General features: G+C 39.1%; 1 protein-coding gene across 8 annotated transcripts in view; it reads right to left on the reverse strand.

The window, feature by feature from the left end:
- CDON (cell adhesion associated, oncogene regulated) overlaps nt 1-12,836 on the reverse strand; it is a 50,197-nt gene that overhangs the window by 9,639 nt on the left and 27,722 nt on the right. For all 8 annotated transcript variants that reach the window (XR_006415443.1, XR_006415442.1, XM_044437410.1 and 5 more), the window contains exons 10-17: nt 11,944-12,115; nt 11,041-11,172; nt 8,104-8,310; nt 7,336-7,517; nt 6,846-6,951; nt 2,626-2,748; nt 2,053-2,280; nt 1,518-1,804 (exon numbers count right to left, since the gene is read on the reverse strand). Coding sequence is in view for 6 of the 8 variants with exons in the window: in XM_044437410.1 (XP_044293345.1) it covers nt 1,518-1,804; nt 2,053-2,280; nt 2,626-2,748; nt 6,846-6,951; nt 7,336-7,517; nt 8,104-8,310; nt 11,041-11,172; nt 11,944-12,115 (1,437 nt within the window). In the remaining 2 variants the exon portion in view is untranslated. The remainder of the gene's footprint in view (nt 1-1,517; nt 1,805-2,052; nt 2,281-2,625; nt 2,749-6,845; nt 6,952-7,335; nt 7,518-8,103; nt 8,311-11,040; nt 11,173-11,943; nt 12,116-12,836) is intronic.

Below are 12,836 nucleotides of genomic sequence, written 5' to 3' on the forward strand. Positions count from 1 at the left end.
AAAGGGATTTATAATGAACTATACATGTGCAACCAACTTGATCTTAAAACAAATTAAGTATCTGTATTCAGGGTACAAATGTAGGAGAGAGAATCAGTCCTTATGCAACTAAAAGGAAAATGGTGGAACACCAGCTTTAAGGTTATGTCCTTGAAATACTTCTCCCAATACATAATTAGACACTTACTAAAATTAAATTTTATAGGGTTTAGATCCATCCATCACATGCTTTGGGACTTCTAAAATCAGTAGTTTGGTTACATTTTAAAAGAATGAGAACTGAAGGTCTTAAGAGTGCTACAACAAAGGGAAGCAAAATGAATGCAAAAGGGTGTAAAGGTTATCTGGAATAGCAACCCTTGTGTGAGTGGTAATTGGTTTCTTCATGAAAGGAAGTGTTTATTTTCAATTACTAAAGGAAACAAAGCCCTATTTCCTCACCCCCAGAAGCAGATTGTGTTACTCAAAATGTCTGTATGTTTTCCTTGTTTCCTCCCAAAATATCCAGCAGCCTTCTCTACGCTAATCTCCAGTAATACATGCAGCAAAAAGCTTGTAAAATCAACAGCTTGGTTTTATTTGGTTTTTAATTCTTCTAAATTAATGTGCATTTCTTAAAAAGTCTGTTTAGAACAAAATTCTAAACAAAATGTTTAGAACAAAATTCTAACTTTTGTTGACTGCCCAGATAGCCCTGCCTATTGGGCTGTATAATAAATAAATAAGCCAGTCTACTGTTTAGATAGATGCTTGTGCTCTTTTGCTGAGGCGCTGGGTGGCATCTATTTCAGGGACAAGCAGGGTTAAAGCATGGCTGCTGGACTCTGGCTCAGCTCAGGGACTTGGGCCTGAAGTCTAGAAAGGAATAGAGTTAGGGTTAGGGTTCTGTTTTCAGAAGCAAGGGAAATACTCCCCTGTGCGCTTTCACATTATTTATATGAAACAGAAGGTTGCAACAGATTAGAGTCACTGGACATATTACAGGCTCAGCTCCACATGAATGTCCACTGCTCCATGTGGTGACTTCAAATAAAAAACTGCCTATGGCTCCAAAGCCCCAGCCTCTTTTCTCACTTCTTCTCAACGGAGTTTGTTCTCTTGGTTAGCTTCATGCGTGCAGCTTCACACCCGCCTTTTAATTCTGAATTTAGTACTCTTGAAACATTGGGCTGGGTCCCTAGATGAAACACCATGAATGCACCTTTGTCTTGCTTTGTTTGAATCTCAGTACACATTTTCATGTACATTTACTCGTGAATTTTCATATTCAAAATTTAGAATGTAAAACAGCTATGTCATTCAAAGACTGTTTAAAATGTATGTCTTTTTCTTTCTTAAGGACTTGACATTGTTGGTGTTAGAAGAAACAAAGTACCATATAGCGCAGCTTCAAAAAGAGATGCTGAAGTACTATGAAATTTGCAGTGCATTTGTTAAGCGGATCAGTGCTTTCAATTTGATTTCCTAACCATCCTGAAGTTCAAAAATAAGGCATATGAGGTGTAGAGTTGACTTACATTTCCTAGGGAGTGAGTGTGTTCATACTCCATGTGTGCTCTGCTCAAGGAGTTGGAATGTCCTGAATAAGCACCAGTTCCTCCATTGACAACACCATTCATAATCCCATTCATTCCATTTGGAACCTTGTGATGGACGTGAAGGCAACCATTGTTATGGTTGCCATTGCTGATGAAGTTTCCATGTATGCTGCCATTGATACGACTTGTGCCTGGTAATGTTGTGTATTCAACCACTTGCCCATTGATATCAGCACTTTGGTAGTGGTAACCAGGAGGGTCATACTCTACAAAAGCAAAATCAGGAGAAACCCTTGAGCAATTCAACTCAAAAAGTCATGGGTCTTTCACATGGAGACTAAAGTGCCTTTACAATCTTCTTCCTTCAGTCACATTGAATGTTCACAATTATTCAACAGCGACTATAACAACGATTGAAGGAGGCATACTGTGGTTTAATGGTTTGAATATTATGCAGTAATATTCTCATTAGGTTTGGAGGTAAAAGACATTAAGAATACCCTAAGTGACCTACTTTGCATGGCATTTTGCTGCCGATTTTTCCATAAGCACATGGCAATGAAGGCTATCAGAATAAGGACCATCACTCCAAGGACACAACCCACGATGAGGTATAACATGTCACTACTCCGGACAGGACCACTTGGTTGACCAGCATTGCTCCCAGCTCCCCGGTCAGGCAAATTAGGTGGTGTACTAAGGTCTCTCACTGGATACTCTGATGCTCCAGGTGTGCGTTTCACTAATTGAGAACACAACAAGTTTCTGATTAGCACAAATTCGAAATGGCAGATTTGCCAAAATGTTATTCTAGTTGCCAAACTCAATAGAGAGCTGCAAATGGCAATAGAGAGCTGCAATTCTAATGTAGCCGTAAAATATGAAGATAAAACATTTCTGATGATAGATTACTGGATAATACCCATTTCTTTGGGGAAACCATTAATAATTGCAACCAGTTGAAGCACAATGATTTAAACATGAGAGGGAAAGGAGAAACATGAGAAATATTTTATAGATGTAAAAGATATTAGGATGAAGAATGCAGCAAATTTACTATCAGAAGAAACTAACAGCTTCTTCTCACCTTTGGTCTCACAGATCATGACATTGCTGTAGTCACTTTCACCTCCTTCATTATAGCATTGCATCTTAATATCATATGATGTTTCAGGTTGCAGGTGGCTTATCAAGTGCCATTGTTTTGTGCCTAGAAAGAAAAAGTATAGGCAGACATTTTCTTGTTTAACATAAAAGTATAATTGCAAGAGCATTTGAAACAACAACCAAAACTACAGTACAATATGAGAGCAAAGTTAAAAATGAAAAAAAAAAAATGTTATAATTTGGATCTGAAGAGTAGCCCGATTCCCAAATCAAATTTCTATAACCTTTATAAACATTTCTGCCTGAAAGCTGGAATACGGCAGCTATTCAACGCACAAAATTAAGGGCAAAGACCTAACCAAACACCAGTTCAGATAGCAGTAAAACCAATTTGGCAGAATATAACTGCTACAGCTTTAGAATCTGACCAATATGGTGCCTTGCAAAAGTATTCAATCCACCCTTTGGTTTTTCCACATTTTGTTGTTTTGCAACCTGGAAATGCAATGGATTTGACACTGTAACTACTTGATGTATGCACAATCTTCAGCTTTTCACCGTGGGGATGGTGTTCTCAGGCAATCAGTACAACTGGCTTTGTGCCCACACAAAGCATTTTACAGCAAGGCAAAAAAGTTTAACTTGGACTTCATCGGGCCAGAGAAGCTTTCTTCATGTCTACTGCATCACCCACATGCCTCTTTGCAGACTCTAAAGGTGCTTCACTATCTGTTTTAGCCATTGCATTCTTCTTGCCACAACCATAAAGTCCAGCTTTGTGGAGTGTCCAGGAGATAGTTATCCCATGGATGGTTTCTCCCATCAGAGTTGTAGATCTGTCCAGCTCCTTCAGAGTTATCATTGGCTTCTTGATTGCTTCTCTGACTAATGTCCTCCTTATCCAGTCACAGAGTTTTGGTCAAGGGTCTTCTCTAGGCAGAGTCACAGTTAAGCCGTATTATTTCTAAGTTACAAAAATGGATTTAGTGCTATACATGGGGATGTTCACAGCTTGGAAATTGCTTACTATTCCTAACCTAATGGATGCTTCTGTACATCTACAACCTAGAACAGTTTTGACAGTTCCTTGGTCTTTGTGATGTTGTTTAGGTATGCTCCCTAACAAATTCTGAGGCCATCAAAAACAGTTTTATTTCAGCTGAAATCCTTTGGCACTGGACTCCATTCACCTACATCCATTATGTGACTTCTGGTGGAAGTGGGTTGCATTAGAGCTTCTTTAGGCATGTCACAGCAAAGGAGGTGAATACTTCTGCATCTAGCAAGTGCTACTGTGCTTTTGTTTACTTAATTTTTGCACCACAATAAAAATATTTTGCACCTTCATGGTGCTGAATACTGTCAGAGTCCAAGGCATGGTTGCAGGTAACTTATAAACACCAGGACCCAGACACCTTAATTCCAAGTATTAACCGATGTCCTATCCGCATTCCAAGCCAATAGTAGATAAGCACGAACCAGGAGCCAAGAGGCAGAAAGTCCACATAAGGAGAGGGCACCTTAGAAGAAGAAGCAGACGTGGAGGCAAGTTCCAGGAGTGGACACAGGCGCAGGGCTCAGAGCCAAGGCTTCATGGAACAACACCACAACAAGTCAGGAGATCTTTGTTGTTAAGGCAGCTTCAGAAGGGAAGAGACAGTTCTTATATAGCTCTTCCCTCAGGGCTCCCACGTGGTGTTCATAATGGCCCTGTCAGCTGTGGCAGGCCATGGGTCCAATCCTGCAACCACCAGGGCTGTAATTCTGCCTCAATTCCTGACAAATGCATTATGTACCATTGTGCGAATCCATTTAAGCTCCAGATTGTAAGCACAACAAAATGTGACAAAGTCAAAGGTATGGTATGTGTGATTACTTCTGCAAGGCACTGAGTATAGACCAGTTGTGCATAACTTCGGTGGCTTCTTTCATTCACCCTACAGATTAGTCATGAGTGGCTTCATTTTCATAAATATTTGCATTGTAGGCAGGTTGCCATTTTGTCTGAATCCATGGCTTGTTCTAGGGTTCTGAAGTGGTCTGGAACCCATCCCATCATCCATTCTCACATGGCAAGCTGCACGTGGTACAGGTAATTTTGGAAATGAGGCAGTGTGTCACCAACACATGCAAGGTTTCTTTTCCTTCCTCAGCTGTGTGGACCCAGCCACAGTAATAAATAAATAATAATAAATCATTATTATTTAAATAAATATTCTTTGCCAGAATATTTTGGCACCACAGTATGCTAAGATAATGGAATACCCTCCCGGGAAAGACTCTGTTTCTAATTCTGTTGTCAGTGGTCTTTCACTGCTTTATTTGTGTAACATTTAACATTTAAATTTTGATATTGATACACTTGGTAGCATATTTATATTTACTGTAACATTTTGTTGATTTTGGAAGCTGACTGTCTTTAAAGATAAACAGATGAGACGAAAAAATAGTATTATATTATATTATTTTAAATAATGCAAAGAAATAAAGCCAACCTGTATCCATCTATTTCTTTCCAACTGGACTACAAGTACTTCCTCAAGAAAACTCAAGGAAAGCTTAATACTAATCAGAGGAACAGAAATTTCTACCATCTTCTATAAATATAGGAAGTGAGAAAAGTGTGGATTGTGTGCACTCTTGCATTAGGAATCCAAATTCAAAGAAGTTTATCTTGTTTAAGGGTTAGCGTTTATTATGTCCGGCTTAAAGTCAATATTGGAAACCATCTAGAATGTTGTGTGATCTGATAAACTACTTATAGTTTTAAAACACAGGAATCCTCTATATTTATTTTAGATAGACTTCTTTAGTTTTTTCCTTTAAAGAGAATCAGTTCAAGCATTTCAGTTCTATTCTGTCTGCACTGGTACGTATCAAGGACAGTTTAAGCAACAGCCATGAGAATGTATATTGAGGGTTTTTTATGCTATCTTCAGAAATCAAATATGAAATGAAAAGATTCAGCACATGAGACAAAAGTAGGTTTGATGTTGGTTTCCCTGAACAGACGAAATAACCAGTCACTATATAATGAACAACAAAATGCAAACATCAAGATTAAATAAAAAGAGAGGCTAGTATGTTACAACATATATAAAAAAGAGTTGAGTCAGAGTTTTGACTCAGTATCAAAAAACATCTGAACAGGAGGTGATAATGGAGCTGCTGCAACAACGGCTAAAGCTTTCTACTTCTGAGTTGCTGAAACAGTAAATTCCTGATAAAATTCTGTCACCTATTCACTGGCAAAAAGAGTAAAATGTAAGAGTGCAGGGATCCTAAAAGCATGCCATCTAACGAAAGCTGGGATTTTGTCAAATGCGTGATCCTATATAAGTGAGGCTAAAAGGATATATTCATTTTAAAAAAGTGGCAATTTCATGCAGTAAAGAAAAGCTTGATGTGTAGCATTTCCACCACTGCACTCCTGCTCAAATTTTGGTAGAACAGAGCAGCTGCTAATAGTTTCAGGCTTCCACTAAGATTTCAGTAAGCATAAACCTGAAAATTAAGAACAAGCACATTTCACAGAACAGTGGCAATCACTTAAACATTTATAAACACAGATTCTGTGTACCAGAAAACTACAAACGAAACAGCTAACTTCTGTGGAGTTAATAGCTTTGGTTTCAGTTAACGTCACTCAACAGATTGCAAGGCATTTGGCATTCCTGTAGTGGTGTAGGATGATATTAATGCAAAAATAAACTAAAGCGACTTCTGGTAGCCAAGTCTTGTTCTATGCAATCCTAAGAAGACTTCATAGTTGCACCACAACGTGATGGCGAAGGAATTATGTGAATATCATTGAACAAATCAACTGCCTGCTCTTGGTTTAGAGTACATACTTTGGTTCAAAACGGAAGTCTTCATTTAAAAAATTACAAGGGTAAAATTCTGAAAGTCAATTTCCCTGGAACAATTTGGAAGAAAAGAACCTCACTGCTTTCATTACCTCATTGGGCAAACCAAGGTTTTTATTCTAGTACTTAAGCTCTGGTCCACCGGATCCAGGAAAAATTCCTGCCCCCAGACACTTTGCTTTTCGTAAGCATGACAAGGAGCACAGTCCCTTTCTATATAAGAGAGAGAGAGATGTCTGTTTGTTGTGAGCTTTTAATTATGATCTCACAACTAATGCACATTTTTGGCTGATGTTTCAAAGAGAAAATGTAACTGGAGCATTTTCTTACTTACCTTCTACAATGTCCCTCTTGTAATCACTGTCATTGTCACTATCAGTTGGGCGATAATAGATATAAAATCCTTGGATAGGTGTGTTGTTGTTACTTGAAGTAATATACTAGAATAGAAAAATTAAACATTTTAAATTCCAGGACTGTGGGCAACAAAGGAGACATTTAAAATAGCTCATTTCACATATATTCTTAGCTATTCCTATGGCTTAATTCTACCTCTGCATTGCACCAGTGAACAACATGCAAGTAGCTAAAAATGGAACGGGAGAAGTGACTATTTGCAAGAAGGACTTGTTCGCAATTACTTATACAGCATATTTCAAAGGTTATCATCATATGGTTCGTGTAGCTCTTTCCTGCTTTCAACCGTAACTGAAAAGAGTACGTGTGAAGGAATACGTCATAGAAGCAAAACTAATTGTTCCATAATGCAGATTTGCGCACAGCGGGCAGCATTCCTTCCAAAATGAAGAGAGGCCGATACTTACCGTCCATTTTAGCATAATCTGAGTGTCACTGACTGCTTCAGTGTAAGCAATGTGAGGACCTGTGACAGGACGGTTGGAAAATCGGTTGGTAAAGCCAGCTACTTGATAAGGCCAAGAAGCAGAACTTCGTCGACTCTCTCCGTAATTATTAATGGCAATCACACGAAACTTATATGCAACTCCTTTGATGTGAACAAAAAGAAAAAAAGTATTTTAGTTAGGTAGTAAGAGAGAAATTCCTAACACTCTAGAAGATGCTGAACTCAACTGGTCCTCTAGTTCTGGTCCAAACACTTCCCAAGGCAAACTTCCATGAAATTTCCAGATCCGTGTCGTTTTCTCCTTGAGAGACTTCAAGAGAGATGTCTAAATCTCTCTTCAGAAAGGGCCTCAAAAATTTCGCCAGAAATCAAGTCCTGGGCTTGCATGCATTCATATTTAGCAGATACTGGATCAGATCTTATTTCTTCTACCAAGAATAGACCAGGAGCAAGATGCAAGCATGCAAACGAGCCAAGGTGTCACTCCATATTGAATTAGGACAATAATTAAGGATTAATACTTGTGTTTACTGCTCAGATATGTGGCTAAAATATAAGGCACAGGGACAGAATAATTTTCCTGAATTTTATTCAGGATTAGTGCCAATAAGAACAGCTTCTTATGGGATCAGTAAGTTCTTAAACTTAGCTACATCATAAGTATATAATACATCACTAATACGGATGATGACCTTTGTTCACCATGTTAATACATGCATATTAATACCTGGATCCAAACTGCGAACTTCCACCGAAAGTTTAGAAGGAGAGATATTATCAGCCGCAACCAGCCACTCGCTGTTCCTGTTCATGCGTTTATATTCTACTTTAAAGGCAGTAATAGGTGATCCACCATTTGCACGCGGGATCCAAGTGACATAAACAGACGTCTCTGATGCTGTAGAGATAGTGGGTCGATCTGGTGCCTCAGGAACTAAAACAGAAAATTGGCAAAGCTTTATACTGCATAGCTACAAGTCTGTCATGTCTACACCTGTGTTTTACTTGTGCATTTCAGTCAATTTAGAAAGCATATGCCCAATGAGAATTAGTCTTAAGTCCTGGAAGGGCTTCCTTAAACACAAACATGGAAGATCATTTCAGTTATCAGAGTCGGAAAGAATTAAAGTTTGTTTCAAAAAACAGAATAGCTACTTTGACAGCCACAATATTATAGACTGAATTGTATCAGCACATACCAGTCCTGAAGTATTAGCACCCCATCATTAACAAAGACTACTGCATAACTTCTTACAACCACAGAAACAGGGCACCCTGCTGTGTTACTTCCACTTGGTGCTAAACAGAATTCATCTTATTAAATAGAGACTATGCCACTTGAAGAACAGAGTAGTAAATCTAAACTGAAACTTCTAGCCTCATAAAAGCCCAAGGTTATTAAGCATTCAGACACGTTAAGCAGTCACTCAAAAACAAATTAGCTAATACTCAAACCCATGCAGATTATGTTAATACTTACTCAACTCACTGGAAGTTAGACAGCAGTGGGAACAGAAAGAATGGAGAGAGATGGTGTTAGCAAGTCTGAGTATAAGCATTCGGACAGATACATCCTCCAGTTGTTGCCACACTGGTTTATACAATTAAGGGGGCAATCCTGCAGGTGTCCCTCAATGGTTATAAGCTCCGCAACTCAAGGGTCTTACAAGCATCAATGCACAGCAGGAGAAGCAGCAGAGGCTACTGCCCTCACTGTGCTCCACTCGCTTTGCATTTTAGCTAGACAATGTCCCTCTAGCTGAGGCACTTCAGACAGGGACTGAAGGAGGGTCAAAGGACACATGGTGTTCTGTAGCTAATCCCCTCCCCGGGATCGTGGCTGAGTTCTTGACTTTGGGCAGGTAGCTGGTGCAGTATTTTTCGTGCTGGCTGCCAGAGGCCAAGGACAGATTCCCAGCAGATTCTGTTCCTGACCTTGGATTTGGGGATACAAGCCAGGCAGGGCCGTAAGGACAATTTGGAATACCACCAATCCTGAATTAATTAACCTGAAATTTGTTACAGTGTGTGCCAGACAAATTTTGCAGCCTTGTAAAGTATTGGAGACATGTGATGATGGTTTATGATATCTGAATCTGGGAGATATGTTACTCCTCCCAACTCACAGTTAACATAACTACTAATTTAATCACAATTTGCCACTGCTACAGGCAAACCAAATCCTAGAGTGCATTGCAGAGGAATAAAGGATTTAGAATAAATAAATAAAGGATTCAGAAGAATTAGTGTAACAATGAAAAAATGGTGCTCTACTGTTCTTCTCAAGCTCATAAAAGCAGATACAGAACTCTGAATGATTTCTACTCTTCAGTTTTTACTTCAGGTTTCCAAGATAAGCATAAGAACCATGTTTCAAATCAATTTAACTCTAGTGATGTATCTTATAACATACATTAAAATAAGATGATTTAGCAATATGACCAAAAGATATATTATGCAAGCACTTATTTAGCCACTAGTCAGAACATTCTACAAAGTATAAATTCAACTATTTTCAGCATTTCAACATGCAAGCCAAGAACACCGACAATGACTAAATTTTACTCTCTCTATTCTATAATGACCTGGTTCACATGATCACCACAGCCTACTATTATTTAATATTGATGTAGTCGTCTATTCAGGTCCTAGCAACAGCTTGTCATGTTGACTAAACCTGAGCTCCAGGGCTTGCCTGTTGTCTAAAGGTTCAACAACCTTGAAATAAGCCATGGGCAGCTGTAGGTTATTTGAGGGTTGCTGAATGCTTGAACAACCACTGCTGCCTATGTTTGGACGACATGACAAACCAATGCAACCCAGTGTCAGGAGCTGAATATTCAAAATGGCTGCCTGTTTACAACCGACAGCGGCTTAAATAAGTCATGGTAGACTACAGAGATCGTGCAATGAATCACATTGGGGGTGGGGAAAAAGCTTTGGTAAATGGCAAATTGAAAAGATACTGTCACCAAACCAAAACATATGGTTGAACCACAAAATATAATGCTACTACTTAGTATCAGTCTGGTGCAGCATAGTGCAATGTCTAACACAAGAATGTGCTGACACAAACAAAACAAAACAAGGCAGGTGTTTCCCACAAGGGACACAGGGAAACATAAAACTATTTTGCAGAGTCAGATCACTGGTCAATCTTGGCCAGTACCATCTAGTCTGATTGGCAGTTGCTTTACAAAGCCTCAAGCACAGGCACTACCCACATCCGGTATTTAAGATTTTTAACTGAAAATAGAACATAGGAAGCTGCTTTATAACAGGTAAGACTATTTGCCCATCCAGCCTAGTCTTTATTGCCTACTCACTGACTAGTTGGCAGTAATTCAGGTTCTGGGACAGAGGCTTTCATTCCATCTGATCTTTTTTCACTGGAAATGTCAGGCTCTGAACTTGATTTACAGCATGCAAAACAGGTATTTTATTAGTGAGTTTCAATAAGGAATTTGATGCTTGACCAGTCTGGTCTTTTTAAGCTGCCATACTATCAATTCAACCAGCTGAGTCACAAAAGAAATATTTATATTTAGGTATAAGTGACCCAAAATCATGGAAAAACAGTGCAAGAAAGCTCAGAAAGGAGACAATCAACCCTTCAAAACCATTTAAACACCTAGGAAGAGGTCAGAAGAACAGTGACAGCTACCTCCACTGTGTCGAGATGAATCTGGAAGCACCACACCAAAATTGTTAGCTGCACCTTCCTGAACAACAGAGTGCTTCGGAATACCAACTGGTTGCAAGGGAGCCTGTGTATTTTTTGAGGAGGCTGATCTTTCTAACAAAGAAATTACATGGTCAATGAATAGAACACATTTCAGCAATGTTGGGAAAAACGTTTGTCAATATCCCCTCCTACAGTGGTTTTGAACTTTTCTAGCAAACTTTACAATCACACACAACCTAACAAATCATATTGCATTTCAGAATGCATTCTGTGCTACACAAGTAGAGAGCAATATGAGTGCACCCAATGAAGCTTACAGTGTCAATATCCCACCAAACAAACTATACTACACCAGTATAGCCTCTGCTCGTACTTAAGGACAGACCCAACATGAAAGCCCATCTCTGGAGTAAGCTCATATGGTACTCTTGACAGCCCCTAAGAAAGGAGATTGTATCAATGTGAAGCATCTATAAAATGCTCTTTTGGGGTCTTTCATCCACCGCTGAGGCCTCTGCTAACAGTAGGAGCGATTGTTGCCAATCCGTCCTTAGCCCTGCAGCCCTCAGTGCTGTTATGGAGGTCTGCCAGCTTAGCAAAGCCAAGTTTCATAGGCAGCCGCAGCATGGAGGTGAAATTAATGAAAATTGCCTCTTTTCCCCTCTGTCAGCAGCTGCCAGGAGTGCTCATGCTGTCAATGGGACTCCAGTCATACAACCTTTAGGTGCCAACCAGAGTTCTGTTTCAGAACAAGCATTGGGTATGGGGATCCAACAACTCTAACCATTATGTAAGAGGTTTCCACAATTTGGAACATTCGATGAGAAAACTATCATCTGAAAAATGTTTGGGGGAAAGATGTGTAACAGAGAAAACACTTACCTTTGCTAGTACGGAAAGTAAGCATGGAAGGCTGGCCTTCACCAGCCAGATTTCTAGCTACCATTAAGACTTCATAGAGACTGGAGGGTTCCAATTCTGAGAGACACAGTTCATTTTCACTTCCAGGGACACGAACTGTATTCCAGCTTGTGACATTAACATTGTCATCCAGCTGTAAAAGGAGGGATCATAAAAGGCTAAGCCCAAAGAAAATTTTATCCAACTCTGTTGCATTTAACTAATGGAAAAGACAAGCCAAAATATAACCTAGGATACTACTTATTAATTAAAGGAAGATGCCAGCAAGTGATTTAAATGCAATACAGCTAATTACCTTATCAAATTCAGTTCTAGTTTCCTGTTCTTCAGTAACCCAAGTGGAAACTGTCAGGTCCAATTTTACATGGCTAGTAGCAGCCAAATCTTGGAAGGTACCCCTTAAGAAAATTAACCTTGGAGAAAATTGATGGGTTGTCACCATTTACTGGCATACAGTATTCCAAGAAAATTAAATCGGAATGATTTTTCTAGGAATGTTTAAAAAAACAGAAAAACAAAAACAACCTAGAATATTTCATTATGATTTGTGGGAACCAGTATAACTGTGATGAAGTGCAGGCAGTCTGAAGGGGGTTTAAGTGGGCCATTCTACCCAGTAAGCAATTTAGACTGGTCCACAAAAGACCAGAGCACTCTAGGTTGAATCCTTATCTCTAGTAAGATCTGTGCACATCTACAGTCTTTGTGCAGTTCGTAGTATTGAATGAAACACTGAATGAATACTGAAAGATTTGGTGTTTTGCACATCGAAAACAAAATAAACCCAAAATGGCTTCCTGAGCATTCCTTTGGAAGCTGTTAATAGAATACAGCACTTCTCTAATTCTAAGTTA

The sequence above is a fragment of the Varanus komodoensis genome, unplaced genomic scaffold (assembly GCF_004798865.1).
Source record: "Varanus komodoensis strain SLA01 unplaced genomic scaffold, ASM479886v1 scaffold30, whole genome shotgun sequence".
NCBI classification, from domain to species: Eukaryota; Metazoa; Chordata; class Lepidosauria; order Squamata; family Varanidae; genus Varanus; species Varanus komodoensis.